Source organism: Pimephales promelas, chromosome 22, assembly GCF_988280905.1.
Source record: "Pimephales promelas chromosome 22, fPimPro1.hap1.1, whole genome shotgun sequence".
Lineage (NCBI taxonomy): Eukaryota > Metazoa > Chordata > Actinopteri > Cypriniformes > Leuciscidae > Pimephales > Pimephales promelas.
The window spans coordinates 27,440,007-27,458,933 of NC_142790.1; the positions used below are offsets into that span (position 1 = coordinate 27,440,007).

Genomic DNA, 18,927 nt, shown 5'->3' on the forward strand with positions numbered 1-18,927 from the left:
ATGGTGACGAGGCAGCGGCTGAATCGCCTCAGTGAATGATTCTTTCACTTCCATCCTTCTCTCCACATGTGTCTGCTGCTCTCATCCCTCCATCCTTCATCCTCCGCTCATTAAACAGAGCCCTCACATTCACTCACTCTCCTTCCTCTTCCTCTTTCTCCTGTCGCTTTCTTCATCATTACAGGCAAGCAGATCCTTTATTAGTTTGTCTGTCTGTCTGTTCCTTCCTGTCTTTCCTTTACTTCCTTCTTTTTTCTTTCTTTTTTCATTTCTTTCTTTCTTTCTTTCTTTCTTCCTTATCTTTTCTTCATTTCTTCCATTTTCTTTCTTTTTTCCTTCCTTCTCTTCCTTCCTTCCACCCCCCCTCCCTTCCCTTTATTTCCCCTTCCTTATTTCCTTCCTCTTCTTTATTTTCTTACTTTCATTTCCTTATTACTTTCCTTTATTCCTTATTCTTTTCTTATTTTCATTCATTCCTTTCCTCCTTTCCTTTTCTTTCCTTTCTTCCTTCTTTCTTTTATTTCCTCTCATTCAAATTAATTTCCTTTCCCCCCTTTTCCTTCCTTTCCATCTTTCTATCCATTTCTTCCTTCCTTTTTCATTTCTTTCTTTCGTCCGTTGTTTCTTCCCTTCACTTTAATTTCCCCTCATTTCCATTCCTTCTTTTCTTTCTTACTTCACTACCTTTCATTCTTTCATTACTTAATTCGGTCCTTTCCTTATTTCCCTTTATCCATACTTTTTTCTTTCTTTTTTAATGTCCACTCATTCTTTTCTTTCATTCTTTCCTTCCACCAGTCCGTCCTTTCACCCTTTTCTTCCTTCCATTTACCCATTCCCACATTTCATTCTTTCCTATGTTCATTCCTTATTTCCTTTTTTATCTTTTCTTTAACTTTCTTTCCTTCTTTTCTTACTTCCATCATTCCTTCCATCCATTTCTCTGTCCATCCGTCCTTCCACCCTTTTCTTCCATCCATTTCCTTTAATTTACTCACATTTTCCTTTTTCCTTCCTTCCTTTCTTTATTTCTTTCTGTCTTTCTTTCTTTCTTTCTTTCTTTCTTTCTTTCTTTCTTTCTTTCTTTCTTTCTTTCTTTCTTTCTTTCTTTCTTTCTTTCTTCCTTCCTTCCTTTCTTTCTTTCTTTCTTTCTTCCTCCCTTCCTTCCTTTCTTTCTTTCTTTCTTCCTCCCTTCCTTTCTTTCTTTCTTTCTTCCTCCCTTCCTTTCTTTCTTTCTTTCTTTCTTTCTTTCTTTCTTTCTTTCTTTCTTTCTTTCTTTCTTTCTTTCTTTCTTTCTTTCTTTCTTTCTTTCTTTCTTTTTTCCTCCTTCCACCCTTCCTTCCTTTATTTATTTCTTCCTTCCTTTCCTCCCTTCCTCCTTTCTTTCTTTCTTTCTTTCTTTCTTTCTTTCTTTCTTTCTTTCTTTCTTTCTTACTTTCTTTCTTTCTTTCTTTCTTTTCTCCTTCCACCCTTCCTTCCTTTCTTTATTTCTTCCTTGCTTTCCTCCCGCCTTTCTCTCTCCTTCCTTCCTTCTATAATTTTCCTCCATGATTTCCATTAATTTCCCACCGTGTTCCCTCTCTTCATCCCCTTCCGATTCCTCTTTTACCCATCTGTCTTCTGAAATGTAAATCCAGCATTCAGCGTAATCTCGGACAGCATATATCCGTGTTCGTGTTCTCCTGGGTTGTCTTTCCTACTCAGGTCTGTTAGGGAAAAGCTTCAGGCTGATGGTTACACACAAACTCACACGCTAATGGTTACAGAATCATTGACTGTGTGTGTTTGTGTGTAGCTGACAGATGGATTGTGCAGAATGACTTTGTTTGAGTCACAACCGCAGTTCCTCGAACTAACCGTGTGTGTATCCATGTTAAAGAGGTCATCTCATGGACAACAGGATTTTCTCTCTTCCTTTCTCAAACAGAGTGAGAGTGATGCACTATAAAGACTGTTGGAGAGCGTTCTGTATGTTTATCCATCACAGATTCACCCATGTACTGCAAAAGAGTTCATTGCTCACCCACTGGGAGTCATTCCAGTTATTCATTAGCGTAATGTTGAATCATACTGCTACATTTTGATCAAATAACAAATAAGCAAATGCAAAGCACATGGAGCATTTTATGTTTATCTTGTGTAATAAATGCGTGGTAGTCCTGAATGTTTACTGCATGTGTGTGTGTATAAACTAGTGATGTGCTGCTTCTCTCTTTCTTTAGCTGGACCCAGAGCAGACTGGTTTTATAGCAGTGGAGAATTTCGCCAGTCTAGCTGAGCACCATGAGTTACAGCTGGACCCCAGTAAACTGGAAATGCTGCTGGCGCTGGTACAGAGCAACGAACACGGACACGTCTGCTACCAGGAGCTCATAGAACTGGTGAGACGCACACATAAAGAAACAGAGTTGTGTTACTGTGTACATTATAAGCATGCACTGCGGATATGGACTGCACTCATTTGGAGTCACATATAAACTACGTTCTGCTTTGTTTTCTGAGCTACCGTACCATATAAAAAATGTAAAAGATGTTTTTGAAAAAAGTCTCTTACACTCACCAAGGCTGCATTTCGTGAATCAGTAGTACTACATTAAAAACAGTATAATTGTGAAATATTATTATGATTTAAAATAACTGCTTTCTATTGAATATATTTTGTACTATAATTTATTCCTGTGATCAGAGTTGAATTTCCAGCATCATTACTCCAGTCTTCAGTGTCACATGATCCGTCAGAAATCACTCTAAATATATGATTATTGAAATATATGAATATTTTCATCATTATGTTTTGTTGCTTCAGATTTCAGGATTCTTTCATGAATAGAAAGATCAATGAACAGCATTTATTTCAAATTGAAAATATTTTGTGACATTTTAAATGTTGCTTTTGAATTTATTCATCAATTTAATACATCCTTGTGGAATAAAATTACCATTAAAAAACAAAAATCTTACTGACCCCAAAACTTTGAACGGTAATATGAAGAGTTCAGATGCAAAAGCCTCTAAATGCCTTTTGAAATTTTCTTCTAAAATGACCATTTTTATCAAGCTTGTATATTTAAGTTCAGTAATTTCACTTGAATGACAATTAATAGGTAATCTTCATTGCCATTTAAGTGAAATTACTGAACTTAAATATACAAGCTTGATAAAAATGATCATTTTAGAAGAAAATTTCAAATGGCACTTAGAGGCTTTTACATCTGAACTCTTCATATGTTTGTGTATATACGGTTTTATTTTATTTATGTTATTTTATCATTGTGATCATTGTGTATTGAAAGTCATTCACTAGTGACCGATTTTGCACTTTTGTATCAATTTAGCTAGTTTATTGCTAGTTTAGAAACACATTTTGCAGTGTGTTTGTGTTCATGTGTGCTCATGCAACTGTATGGATTCCCTGATGCACAAATATTGAGTGTGACATTTGATTGTCATATTATTTCTTTAACACTTAGAGCAGATGAATGGCGCTTGCGTGTGTGTGTTCATGAATGAAAAGCTCTTCTCAGTCAATAATAGACTGCAGGTCTCAGCTCTAATTGCTGAACCTCCACGTGCTTCCTTTACAAATCCAGCCGTGTTCCTCTCAGGACCTCGTTCGCTCCCTCACTCTTGATACGAGGGGGCGTAAGTGTTTTCACTCTGGCACAGACAGTTGAATCAATTTTGCCGCAGGCTCTTTTAATACGCACACACATACACACATAAGACTGTGGTGCTTGTGTTGACAGTTTTGGTGATCTAGCTAGACTCATTCAGAGATATGATACGAGGATGCACGGCCCTTTTCTGTTGCAGGAATTCAAGACGTACGCCCTACGTTGATTTAAAATCATGTTCTGCAGGAAGAGAGAGACTGAGACTGAGGCGGAGAGAAAGCAATGAATTTAAAAGGATTTGGGTGAAGTGTAAATCTGGGGCATGAGGGAGATGAAGGGAACAGGGAAAAGAAAGAAGAGAGTGTGAGAAATCCTGCATACATGGAGTAATCTGTGAGAAAGTCACAGTGTTAACTGGTCGTGTGTGTGTGTGCGTGGCTGTTGTGAGGTCTGTTAAGAGCGTATATTCATAAATACACTGTTAAATATGTTTGCAATTTTTATATTTGGAAAATTCTTATCAAAATACTCAATTCAGTTGATTAACCCACCTGTAAGTCATCATATATCATATATTGTAAAAAAAAAAAAAAAATTAAAAGACAGTACATGAAATAATCAAGTAATATTTTTAGATATAATTTTTAATAACTATATACTAAAATATAAAATTACAATTAATAAAAAAAATTAAATATTCTATAAAATGACATTATTAAATGCATGTATTTTATTTATACCTTATACTTAATGTTTCAAGAAGTCCTTGAAACATTCATCAAAATTGTTAATTTTTTTTTTTTTTTTTAAATTATGCTTTGTTGTTATGTCTTTTATGTTACACTTTGTTATTTAGCTAATGTTTATAGCAGTTAACACTGCACATCTGCGTGTAATTTTAGCCCACGGTTGCTGGAAAGGACACTTTGATAAGTTGTCTAATGTTTGAGGTTATCAATTTATTCAAAAGGTTTTTTATGTAAACATTATCATTTAATGATTTAATGAAGTGTGTAAGAGACAGTACAGTCGGTTAAGCAAGCCATTCTTACAGCACTTCACTTTGTGTTTCTCAGCTGAACAGCAAGCGCTCCAGTAGTTTTCGCAGAGCCATTGCCAATGGGCGTCGCACACTGCAGCGAGAGATCCTATTGGATGAGACGGGGCTGGGCGTGTACAAGCGCTTCGTGCGCTATGTGGCCTACGAGATTCTGCCATGTGAGACGGACCGCCGATGGTATTTCCATCAGAACAGAATCTGCCCTCCTCCCGTGTTCATGGCCATCATTACCATAGTACAGGTACACCTCACTTGAGTCGCTATGTGGATCTTCCTTCATTTGTGTCTTCGTTGTTCAATAAACCAGTCTGTAGGTTACATTTATTTGTGTAAATACAATGTACCTAAGTCACCTTATAATAGTGTAACTAAACTTTCTTAGCAAAAGCTAAAAAGGGAAACCTTATTTTTTTACTCTATAAAGCCTACTGTATCATATTCAAAACTAATTACTAAATTATCAACATGATCAAGATAGGGCTGTATAATGATGAATCGCGATTAATCGCATCCAAAATAAAAGTTTTTGTTTACATAATATATGTGTGTGCACTGTGTATGATTATTTTGTATATATATAAATACATGTATATTTAAGAAAAAAATATTTATATATATAATATAAATTATATATAAATCTATATACAGTATATACATGAAAATATTTCTTAAATATATACAAGCATGTGTGTGTATTTATTTATATATATAAAATAATTATACACAGTGCACCCACATATATTATGTAAACAAAAACTTTTATTTTGGATGCGATTAATCACGATTCATCATTTGACAGCCCTAGATCAAAACCTTTCTGAAAAGCCTGACAATCATGCCTTCTGTCATCTGATTGATAGTTCATAGTTATTTAAGCAAACTAAAGACATCATTTTAAAAATTGTTAATTGTTTAAAAAAATATTTTGGTGTTTCTTTCTGTCTTTTTTTACTGTGAAATATTTCGTATAATACATAATAGATGAACACTTACTGGCCTGGAGCAACTTATGTTTACTTGATTATCCATACATATTTTTTTCATAATAAATGACTAAATATGATCTATCAGGCATCTCTCAATCATAATTGTATTGCATTGTATTATATGTTTTAACCCTTCCCTCCCCTACAGATCTTTGATCATAAAACTAAGCATGTAAATATAATCTCCCATGGATTTTATACAAGTAATCTGATTCAGTCATTGCTTACATTACAAGCAATCAGAATTTCATCATAGTTTTTGCATATACAAATAACAACTACACTAAATTTCATATTTTTTGCTCAGTTTGTGCCTCTAAATAAAACTGTAACATACTTTATGAGCCATAAAAGCCCTGATGTACTGTATCAAATATGCACATGCACACATTTTAAAGATTTATTTGAGTATTTTGCCTAAATGATCAATAAATGTCACTATCCACCGGGTCAAGACTGTTGAACGTGTCTGTGTTTGTGTGTTCCAGATCATAGTGTTTATGTGTTACGGTGTGATGCTCAATAAATGGGTGTTGCAAACGTACCAGCCGGACTTCATGAAGAGTCCGCTGGTGTATCATCCCGGGCACCGCGCGCAAATCTGGAGGTTCTTCAGCTACATGTTCATGCATGTTGGGTAAGTAGAGGGATGACCAGGGGCCGGTTTCACAAAGATAGACTTTGACTATGGCTTAGATGTACTGTAGTAGACAGTCAGTCTTCAGATAGACATCTAAATCAAACCGTTGCCCAAAGCTGCGGCTGTTCGGATTGTCTCGACGTGCTTTCGGCTGTTTGGTTGCCATGGTAACAGAGTATTAGACCTAAGTTCGTCTGGGGGAACGGTGTCTAATTATTTGGTCTAAATTAAGTCAGTCTTTATTTTTGTGAAACAGTCTAACTTGCATTAGACTAGTCTATGAGCTAATTTTACACTTGTCTAACACTATAGTCTAAAATAGCTTTGTGAAACCGGCCCCTGATGAACAAGATCCTCCCAAACTAGTGTTTAGATCTCCATTTATAAATAAATGAGGATCAGCTGGATAATTATGCTACTGTAAACTGTTTATCCATGTTTAGAGTCAGTTTTACAAGCTTTAAATTTCAACATGAACTCAAATGTGAATTACCTTCTTCGTTCATGTTTCTGGTCTTATTGTTCACTTTTTTTAAAAAGAAAACAGTTTGTCTTTGTCATCTTTTATCACAATGTCCCACCTCTGAAATGACTTTCCTTATCAACTGATGTCACGAAAACCATTTTTTAAACCCAATCTCCTCCAATCATGTCTTTTTTTTTACCATGCAATGAATTCCTAATGGATTAAATTTGGTCCCGCGGCTCCCGCCCACATTTCTTGCTAAGAATATCTTTTTTTTTTTACTGACAAATACAAAAGTAAAATGGGCTGTGAGTGTGAACCCTATTTCACATTCATGCACCACAAGCAGCTAGCAGAAACATATTGTAGAGCTTGAATATATTTATCTATCCTAGAATTATCCTGAGCTTGTAAAGCAAAGAGATTTCATCACAAATCTCTTTTTAATGAAGAAAGAAATGACACTTTGTTGTTATAGATGTGAAGTGCTTCATCTCTTACTCAGCAGGATTCATTCTGTCAGAGTTTCCACAGGAACTCCATGTTTTTTGAGACAGGTTAAGCTCTTTAAAGATGACACACAAAAGTTGACTTTGTTCTGAGGCTGTTCCTCGGTGTGTATTCACAGCTGATGTTTCTCGTTCTGGATGTGTTTTGTGCAGGTTAGAGCAGCTGGGCTTCAACGCTCTTCTCCAGCTGATGATTGGAGTTCCTCTGGAGATGGTTCATGGGATCCTGAGGATCAGTCTGCTGTATATGGCAGGAGTCGTCGCTGGTGAGTGTGTGTGTGTGTGTGTGTCCGCATAAGTCTTGCTGTCCTTGCACTGTGACAAGATCACCAGGACAATGTGCTCATATTTATGATGGGCATGTCACCAGTGGGCAATGACCTAATCAATAATCTGTGAATTATTCTCTCTCTCTCTCTCTCTCTCTCTCTCTCTCACACCCACACACACACACATACACACAATTTTTGTAGGGCCACATCCTACAGAATTTCAATCCAACAATAATTAAACCCACCCAAACCAGTTAATTAAGGTCTTCAGGGCAATTGAGTTTGATTAGGCTTAAATACACACACACACACACACACTAAATAAAATCCTAATAAAATGTATTTTTATTAACTTAATTTTTTTTAAATTAAAATAAAACTATATATATATAATAAAAATACATTTTAATTTGAGTAATTAATAATAGGATTTGATTTTGTGTGTGTGTGTGTATAAGCCTGATCATACTTAATGATTAAATTGATATATATATATATATATATATATACATATTGACCTTGTAAATTCTAAAAATTAATGATTAGTACGTTTTATTTAATTTTATTTATTTAATTTAATACAATTCTGATTCAATAAAAAATTATTTGTAATGAAATTATTTATTATGAAATAAATTTCAACTTATTGTAATTCATTTTCTTTTTTTTCTATTTATATAATTTAAAAAATAATATATATGTATATGAGTCTGTGTTCGTGTGTGTGTGTGATATAGGAGATATACAGGTCGTATTCAGTGCTGTTTAACCCTCAAACCGTATTCACTTTATAGCCCTTAATCCTGTAATTGTGGACAAATGTGGGCAAAGAGGACTCAGGTGTGATCCTAATTTTTATTTATTATAAATGTTATATCACTGTCTTCGATAAAGTTTTGTCTATCCATTTATGGTGTTTTATTTTATTTTGGGGGTATTTTTGAATTTATTTACTTCAAAAAGTACCATATTTTCTATGTAAATTATGCTTATTTTTAACTACATTAAAATATCATTCCAATAAGTTCTTTGAGCTAAAACCTACCTAAAGATAAAGTGACTTTGCTGTCTCCTGGTGTCTTATTTTGGCTTATTTTAGAATGCTCTAAATTACAGTTTTTCCCATTCATTTCTATGGGTGGCCATTTTTGACCCAAATACCAGATTAAGGAGTTTTTTACACCCACTTAACATTGTAGAATTGAGTCCAAAAAACTTGCGTTCAGGAGGCAAACTTAGGAAAAGTAGCCATGTATTGTACCGCTCAGATCAAGGGAAGTATTTTTTAAAAATAAATAAAAACTACGGTTTTAGGGTTAATTTGGTTCGTGGAGAACCGCGTTCTGCTGAATTCAGAGCCTAATCAAACAGTTGTGTGTAATTAAGTAATCCTGAAGACCTTGATTAGCTGGTCCAGGTCTGTTTAATTAGAGTCGGAGCAAAACCCTGCAGGACGTGTGAGTCACGTGACCCTCCAGGCCAGGAACGGACTCAAATAGCCGTGATGTGTAGAGCAAATGAGATCAACACTAATATGACGAAATTAAATACACACTCGTGTTATATCGTATTTACTAAATCGTTACAAATGCCAAATCATCACTACCTACAACACACACGCGATGTTTTGACACACTGTACGAGGAAGTGTCCATGTTGAGGACACAGAAAGTGAGATGGAAATGAAAGGAAGGAGAAAATAGAGTATGCAAGGACAGATAAGAGAAACTGAGGAGAGGACTGTGAGAAAGAGATGAAAAGACAAGGAAAGTGTGAGAATATGAGAGAGAAGAAAGAGTTTCAAGAAAACGAAACATAAAAAAGAGAAGGGTGATGAAGATGGTGGTCGAGTTAGAGTGCTGAGCGCAGCAGACACACACACACACACACACACAGGAAATGCCAATATTCAATTATCGCACCCGTTTTGCATGCATGTTCGCTTTCCAATGAGGTTTTAGTTTACAGTGCAGAATTATTGGGTGTGTTTTATGCCGCCGTGGGTTTGAAGGTTTTGTATTAAATTAGGTGGACTCTTTCCACTTGGGCTAGTAGGAAACCACTTAGAACACCCTAGCAACCACCCACAACACCTTAGCAACCACATCGCAATGTACTAAAAGCAACTCCGAACACCCTAGCATCATGGAAAATGTAGTTCCTACAGTGCTTTAGTGTTTAGTCTGCAGCACAGAGCAGCTCTGGATCCTATAATTACATGACAACTATTAATTACCTTAATTACATTCATTAAATGGGTCAACAACAGTGATGCCAGAAATACAAGTCAGTAGGGCTTTTTATATATTTTAAAATGTATTTTATACTGTATAATAAATGTAATTATTTTATTTGATTAAATTATTATTTTATGACATTTTATTTTACAAATATTTTATTACAAAAAATAAACATATAAATATAATAAATATATATATATATATGTATAAACTAAAACTAAATCATACCTCCTTATGATGATTAAAATGATTTTTTATTAAATGTATTAAATTAAATACATTTATTAAATTAAATAAATTATTAAATTATTGTTTTACATTTTACAGTATCAAAAAAATATAAAATTTAACAGTTTTTTAAAATAAGTACAATCCTTATTAACTTCTAATTTAGTTTTTATCGAATTACTTTCAAGACAGTGAGACACTCGTTATTAAACTACAAATAATCCAGTAAAATAGGTGTGCGTCACGAGTGTGCAGGAGGGACCCCCTCATGTCATTATGAGCCAATTATATTAAGATTAAATCTGCCTATCAGGAGAAATTTTACTTGATAAAAGCCACATGGAAGCAATAAACAGACTTTGTAATGTCGCACACAAAGGTAAATGTACACAGAATCACAATCATAAGTCGTCTTGGTGTGGGGATTTGCAAGAAGCGCATGATCCCAGTGTTTATCATTAGTGAAGACTAAACCAGTGACGGTGTGTGTTTCCTCAGGTTCACTGACGGTGTCCATCACAGATATGCGAGCTCCAGTGGTCGGCGGGTCCGGCGGGGTCTATGCTCTCTGCTCAGCACATCTCGCCAACGTTGTCATGGTAACCCAAACTAACTGCTGCCATGGCGACTTGTGTCAGAATGAATGAAAAGGAGGAGGAATAGAGAAACGCAGAGGGATAAATCTCTATATTGCGGCTTCCCTAAAGATCAAAGAGTCTGTAATCACTCGCACATAGACGGCTACAAACAGGCCTCCGAGAGTCCTAAAGTCTCTTCAGCGTCTGTGTGTGCTGATGGATGGCTCTGAACTTCCTCTTACGGGAATATAAGTGCCTTTTCATTTGTGTGTGATACAAGGACGATTTAGAAGCTTTACAACTCGTATAACACATTTTTGTGCATGAGACTTCATAAAAGCACAAATGCACTGATGAATTGTTTTCAATAAGACCAGAAATATGTAAGTGAAGATATTTAGTCATTTTGACCTACAGTTTTATCATTGAACATTCTGTTTTAATAGAAAATATCATATTATGAAAGTAAAAATGGGTTGCAAGTGGCAATCAGTATTATTTTAGTATTATTTTTATACTTTTATAGCATTTGGATTTTATATATTTTTTTTTGTTTTAATTTTAGTTTAGGTTACAGTAGTTTAATTGTGTGTTTTTGCCATTTAAAAAAAGAAATTCTATTTAGCTTTATTTCATTTCAGTTTTAGAACTTCAACTTAAATGCAATTTATTTCATTTTTAGTTTTACAATTTAAAAAAATTATAATCAATTTTAATTACAGAAATCATTTTTTTAATATATTTTCAGTGATGGCAAGTTACAATAGCTTCACATTTTTGCTTTAAAAAAAAGAAGTGGCATTCAGTATATCACTATTTTAAAGTTTTTAACACGTATGTGTTTGTGTTTCAGAACTGGGCTGGTATGAAATGTCCATACAAGTTGCTGAGAATGATTCTTGCACTTGTTTGCAGTAAGTAATTTTAGTTCTCTAAAAAATAAATAAAGTCAGAATTACAAGATGTAAACTCACAATTGTGAGAGAAAAAAAGTCAGAACTGCGAGATAAAAAGTCGCAATTACCTTTTTTATTTTTCATTATGTTGCAGAAACAAGCAACAATACTGCATATTATTTAAAAAAAAAAAAAAAAGAATGCAATGCAAAGATAATCATTTCGAATTGTACTATGCTACATTTCCACATGACCTCATTTTGTATATTTTTAATAATGAATTATTGAGCAGCATATTAGACTGATTTCTGAACGATCATGTGACACTATAGGAGTAATGATGCTGAAAATTCAGCTTTGATCACAGGAATAAATTACATTTTAAAATATATTCAAATAGAAAAAGTCATTTTAAATTGTAATAATATTCCACAATATTTTTGATTAAATAAATGCGTCCTTAGTGAGCATAAGAGACTTCTTAGAAGTAATATGCTCAAACATCTGCCAATCTCTCTCTCGGTGTCTTTAACAGTGAGTTCTGAGGTGGGCCGTGCCGTGTGGTTGCGTTTCTCCCCGCCGCTGCCCTCATCCGGTCCGCAGCCCAGCTTCATGGCTCATCTGTCGGGCGCAGTGGTGGGCATCAGCATGGGGCTGCTGATCTTGCGGAGCTATGAGGAATCTCTGCATAAACAGTGCTCCTGGTGGGTGCTCATCTTCTCCTTCATCACCTTCCTCCTCTTCGCCATCTTCTGGAACATTTTCGCTTACGAGCTGCTCGGGGTTCAGATCCCGCCCCCTCCCTGATGACACACCCCCTGGTGGCTGCAGAAAGCCACGCCCCCTGCCCGACACACAGGCCCGACCTCGATCGACTCCACTCGACCAGCAGCGGAGAAAAAGGGTGTAACAACATGGAAGGTGTGAAATGAAAAACGCATACTCACATTCCACACAGAAGCAGCCAACATAAACCGCGTGGTATTTTAATGAACACTCCAAGGCAGCTCAAGGGTCCGGTGAGCTTATTTGAACAAACACACACATATGCACACACACACACGTACACTAGATTTGTTTTGCTCTCTGAGTGCGAGTTTCAGCCCGAGGCTCGTTCATGACGCCTTTCTGTATTGTTTTGATTTGACAGCCTCATCTAAGCCTGTTATGCGTTACAGATAACATCCGTAGTAGATGAAACGGCCAATTGAATCCAGGAATCTCGCTGACTAAAAACAAAGCCTTGCGCTTGAAGACACCGTAAAGTCCTCACTGAGGTAGGGGGTTGATGTTGATGTCTGTTGTTGGATAATTACGGATAGTATTCTTTTGCAACAAGCTAAAACTGGTTTCAAAGGGTAAAAAGAGATGTTTCTCTTCAGCTTTACACACACTTGCAGACGCTACAAGAGGACAGAAAGATTATCTCTGTTCCAAATCTTAGTGAGCTGTCGATGTAGGGAGCATGTGCGCCGTCTAAGATTACCTCTTCTTAACAAATGTGAACGTAGCATTCTATGTCAGAATTTATTGCAACAAGCTCCCAAAAAATAAACTGTTCGCACAATTAAAGCTTTCGGTCAAAAGACCATCCTCAATTGCAACAAGCTCCAAAATGTGTGTTTAATATATATATATACACACACTACCATAATATTTTCTCTCTTCTGCTCACCAGTGCTGCATTTATTTAATCAAAAAAAAAAACAGAAATAACATTACAATTTAAAATACTGATTTTCTATGATGTAATTCTATTTTCAAAATGTAATTTATTCCTGTGATCAAAGATGAATTTAAGCATCATTACTATGATCAGTGTTGAATACAGTTGTGCTGCTTTATATTTTGCCAGGAACCATGATGCGGTTTTTAAGGATTGCTCGATGAATAAAAAGTTCAAAAGAGCAGCATTTTTATTTTTATTTTTTTTATTTAACCTTTATTTTACCAGGGAATAAAATCACATTGAGATTATTACAATCTCTTTTACAAGTGAGCCCTGGCCAAGAGGATAACTTACACAGACAACAAGTAACAAACATACTGGGATGCACAAGAATATAAAAAAATAAAAACAGAAAATCTAATTTTTAAAACAATCGCAAACATTTTGACAAATTTGACCCAGGTAGGACTTGAACTCAGTATGTGAAATAAAATAAAATAAAGATAAAATTTATTTATATATTTATTTGAAATAGAAATATTTAGAAATGTAGGGGAGAGCGGGGCACAACCTAACGCTTTTTGGTTTTGGCTCAATTAATTAAAAAATAATTAGGTTAGATTTTTTTTACACAAGCAACATACAGTGATGTGAATAAGTTTTGAACCCCATGCTAAAGTTGCCTAAAAAGAGGAATAAAAAATCATCTTTTGGATATGTATCTTAATGCCTTAATTAGAAAAATGAGGAAAACTCCAACTTTTAAGGACACACATTTTCTTTGTGAATGAATAATGTATCATAAATAAATAAATGTTTTTCCTTAAAATACAGGGTGCATAAGTCAGGACACCCCTATGTTAAATTCCCATAGAGTCAGGCAGATTTTTATTTTTAAAAGCCAGTTATTTCATGGATCCAGGATAATATGCATCCTGATAAAGTTCCCTTAAAATATCCCCACATCATCACACACCTTCCACCACACCGAGAGATTGGCATGGTTTTACTTCAGTTAGCCTAATAGCTGGTTTGATTTGCATTGAAAGATGATCTTATGGAAAGTACCCCATGCCAATCTCTAGGTGTGGTGGAAGGTGTGTGATGATGTGGGGATATTTTTTTAAGGATTGCTTGATGAATAAAAAGTTCAAAAGAGCAGCATTTTTATTTTTATTTATTTATTTATTTATTTTTTTTTACCTTTATTTTACCAGGGAATAAAATCACATTGAGATTATTACAATCTCTTTTACAAGTGAGCCCTGGCCAAGAGGATAACTTACACAGACAACAAGTAACAAACATACTGGGATGCACAAGAATATAAAAAAATAAAAACAGAAAATCAATTTTTAAAACAATCGCAAACATTTTGACAAATTAGGTAGGACTTGAACTCAGTATGTGAAATAAAATAAAATAAAAATAAAATTTATTTATACATTTATTTGAAATAGAAATATTAAGAAATGTATGTATTGTCATTTTTGATCGATTTCATTGCATCCTTGATGAAGTCTAAATCTCTTATTGCTGTCCTCACACTTAAAAATGAACTACTACTGCTTAATAGTAGTTGTATTCTTATTAGAGTATTGTTTTATTAGCTTAGCAGCTGCCTATGAACAGCATGGGAGCTCACTAGGGTTTGGAACAGAGTACCTGTCCTTTTATTTTGATTCTTGAACATATTTCCAGTGATCACATAAACAAAAGCCAGTGAGTGAGCTCGAAGTTTAGAAGACAGCATGTCTGTGCCACACAGTAATGAATACTTCGGTTATTGCTGTGCAGATTGCAGTTGTTATGGAAACTGCCATAACAGGATTAAAGATGCTTTCAACATAGAAACGGATGTCGCGACCACCAGTACCGAACGTCAAGGGGAAATTCTGCTTACATTTTCAGTGAAAGAATAATGATGGGATATTTAAGTTTTAAAACGGACAACCCACCACAATCCTTACGTTTTCATGACAAGACTGCAAAAGATGAGAGAAGATAAACACATCACACTTAACTCAAAATTCAGTAGTGCCAAGTTATCATTCGCTAAGCTGCTAAAAGATACTTAAGGGGAATTGTTTAAATAGCTATAGGAAAGATTGCTGTGTTCTCAATTGATTTCTTTTCATTTTCGAAAAGCTCGACCGTGTGTCTATTTAATGTCGTGGATTTTTATGCCATAGTCCTATATTTATATTTATTCCGAGTGGCTGTCGTCGTTGAGTCGTGGCGGGTGTAAAGATGGTCTTAGACTGATGATACATTGTGAACCACAGAAACAGAAAGTGCTGGAAGATGCAAAGCAAAGAAAATATGAACAATACAAAAAAAATGTTTAATTAATACATTCTCCCTGGCCTTGCTTCGCTCAAAGGTCACGGTTATGTAACGTAATACATGAAGACTTTTGAGGGAACAAGTGAGTCAGTTGAATATTTAAAGTCAGCATGGGGAAAAGGATAAAGATAATACAGCAGAAAAGCATTAATAAATGAAATAATGTCAAGTTTGGTTTGAAGTTGACTTGAAATGTTCTGATCCAGCATGCAAGAGTCGCTCCATAGTCACATTTATAGAGTTCCTGTAATATCCACCTGGCTGGCACTTTTAGACAAGTGAAAAATGCTGATGAATATTTATTAGATGTGCATATAAACTGTGAGAAAGAGAGAGAGAATGTAATGTGAAAGCTAAGAGATGTATTGGGATGTGAGAAAGAAGGGACAAATAGCTGATAAAATGATGGAAAATGGAGGGAAAACAGCAAATGATGGATGTATTACTTTTTGAACACTCATCAAATGGATGCTGGAAGTGTGTGTGTGTGTGTGTGTGTGTGTTAAACATGCTTTAATATGCTGTATGGCCATTGTTGGTTTTCAGACTGTTACAGGCACACATTCTGTAGTCTGTGTGTGTCTTTTGTGAGTGTGGGAAACACTGACCATGGTCTAAACAGTTGGGTTGTGTTCAGAGTGGAATACTAGCATACTGAATGCATACTTTGCTGTTTATACAGTATCCTGCCGACTATTTTTTTTCATACAGGGCCTAAACGTTACACTCGCCAAGCACGAGTAAGAATTACCGCGTTTTTATGAATCCTAACAACACAATATTGTGAGAACATGAACGTGAACCACGCTCGGGACAGCACTGCATCGTCAAAGCCTTGTCAGTTTAGATATTCAAGCACAAGAAGACGTGAAAGGGAACTTAATTCATTTCTCAGAACGCCATGAATACTGAATTGAGCTCTCTTGAACTTGAACGGACACATCCACACAAATTATGTCAAAATACCCGGCAAGTGTCCTTGTATACAGTCGGTTATGTCTTAAGTGAACTTAAACAGCTGAGAAAGTAAAGCATGTGTATCAGTATGAGTGTACTGGATCCGTGCATCCGCTCTTAAAGTGACAGCAGCCTAATATTTACGACAAAGAATAATCATTCAATGCTCTAAATAACATTTTTTTTAACTTTAATAAGGAATAATTATGTTTCATGGCTGGTAAAAATATATATGGCCAGGACATTTTTCAAAGTGACTTTCACTTATTTCAGCTTTCCAAAAATGTTTTTAATAGCTTTAGTTAACCATTTCAGAATGTAAAGTCAAGCACATTGCATCATGGGATGCAGTTTTACATTTATAGTGTTGTATACTGCAAATATAAGTCGTCCACGTATGCCATTCACACTGAACGTTTGCATCCCTGCATATATGGTGCGTTCTATTATTCATCCGTCTCAGAGATCCGAAACGGACGACAGACGTTGCCTAGCAACACGCCCCCTTTCCTCGGATTTCACCTCTCGAACGTCGGACAACCGTGAGGACACCGAGCAAGAATTCCGTTTCGGTATTCAAGATGGCTGCGCCCTGTGACTTGTAAGAATGAATTCTTTCCATTGTTTTTGAACCGCTTTGGTATTTTAAATGACGATTATAATCACTCGTATTACTGCGTCCCCTTTAGGTATGGGAATCGGTTGTTGTGAGTGCAATTACTAACGTTGCTAGCGTTGCTAAACAGAAGATTAACATGAAAACATAAAATAAAGTGAATATTTTCAAGTTCAATGGCTGCATTATTATTTTTTTTTTTTAATGTAAGTGCCTGGTACTCGGCCAGTGCCACCATTATAACAGCTTTCCAGGTGGCGTCCATTTTTTTCTCCGACTCGGACACGCAAAACAGAACGCTTGAAGTGTGGACGTGACGTCAAATCCGAGGCCTGAGTCTGTTCGTTGGCAATGATAGAACGCAACAATAGTATGGGTAGTGTGCCACTCTGAACATGCTCTCGGTGAAGAAGTGTCCTCAATCAATCCTCTCGAAACTGGGAACAAACCTGTTTACCAAGGGCCTCCCCTTATTCCCAGCCAATAGCTGCTCTCGCAGATCACGGTGTCCTGAGTTGATTTCCTCCATGATGTTGTAGGTGTAGTTTTGCTTTGAGATCATCGCTGCGTCTGTGTTGCTGCCACAACTCTAGTCCTTCTGAGAATCGTAGTCCATGTACAGACTTCAAAATGGTGCCAAAATACAAGAGATGACGACTCTTGCAGTAAAATATTCTGTTTACATGAAAAAAGAAGTTAAAACTAATATAATATAAGGCTAATAGTTTTCTCTGGATCAGATGAAGATTAAAAAAAAAACAGATGTAAATACTGATAGTTTCTTTTAAATTCTTTTATCATTTCATGATGTATTGTACTTCTGAAATATTGGGACCTGAGGCAATTAGTTTTTTGTAGTTTTATTTTGTATGGTTTTGTGTTTGCTTTCATTTCTCAGCTGTATGAAATAAAGAACATACTGTGAGAGAAGTCTGTGTGTGTGTGTCCACAGTGAGGAGGTATTTTTATACTTGAAAAATAAATAAATTAGGGCTTTGCAAAAATTAATTGCGATTAATCGCATCCAAAATAAAAGTCTGTGTTTACATAATATATTTGCGTGTGCTGTGTATAATTATTTTGTATATATAATTACACATGTATGCATGTATATATTTAAGGATTATTTGCGCTTAAATTCAGTATATATTTATAAATACAAAATCTATATTTTATAAATATAAATATTTTATATATGAATAACACATTTTCTTAAATTTATACATGCATGTGTGTTTATTTATATATACAAAATAATTATATACAGCACACACAAATATATTATGTAAACACAGACTTTTATTTTGGATGCGATTAATCGCAATTAATTTTTGCACAGCCCTAAAATAAATATAAATTTATATAATATATATTACTTTTTCTTATAAATTACATACATATAAATATAAATGACTTTTTCAGCAAATTGTCGGTGCAAGGATGTGCATGCAATGCATAACCATCAGAAATGGTTTAGTCACCTCAGAGTAATAATATTTTATACATGGATTTATTCTATGTGTGGTTTGCAATATTTGAAACCCTGTTAGTTTCTCATAAATTAAAGAAAATATATGAAGAGTTCAGATGCAAAAGCCTCTAAATGCCATTTGAAATTTTCTTCTTTAATGATGATTTTTTATCAAACTTCTATATTTAAGTTCAGTAATTTCACTTAAATAACAATTAATAGGTAATTATCATTGCCATTTAAGTGAAATCACTGAACTTAAATAAACAAGCTTGATAAAAATCATCATTCTAGAAGAAAATTTCAAATGGCACTTAGAGGCTTTTGCATCTGAACTCTTCATAAATTTTTAATTACCCACACACATATGCAAAGAAAA

General features: G+C 35.0%; 1 protein-coding gene across 3 annotated transcripts in view; it reads left to right on the forward strand.

The window, feature by feature from the left end:
- Positions 1 to 18,007, forward strand: part of rhbdl1 (rhomboid, veinlet-like 1 (Drosophila)) — a 28,991-nt gene extending 10,984 nt beyond the window's left edge. For all 3 annotated transcript variants that reach the window (XM_089125879.1, XM_089125878.1, XM_089125877.1), the window contains 7 exons: positions 2,223 to 2,381; positions 4,691 to 4,915; positions 6,149 to 6,297; positions 7,429 to 7,541; positions 10,514 to 10,614; positions 11,447 to 11,507; positions 12,025 to 18,007. In XM_089125879.1, coding sequence (XP_088982005.1) covers positions 2,316 to 2,381; positions 4,691 to 4,915; positions 6,149 to 6,297; positions 7,429 to 7,541; positions 10,514 to 10,614; positions 11,447 to 11,507; positions 12,025 to 12,296 — 987 coding nt within the window. In that variant the 5' untranslated portion in view covers positions 2,223 to 2,315 and the 3' untranslated portion in view covers positions 12,297 to 18,007. The remainder of the gene's footprint in view (positions 1 to 2,222; positions 2,382 to 4,690; positions 4,916 to 6,148; positions 6,298 to 7,428; positions 7,542 to 10,513; positions 10,615 to 11,446; positions 11,508 to 12,024) is intronic.
- The last annotated feature ends 920 nt before the right edge of the window (positions 18,008 to 18,927 follow it).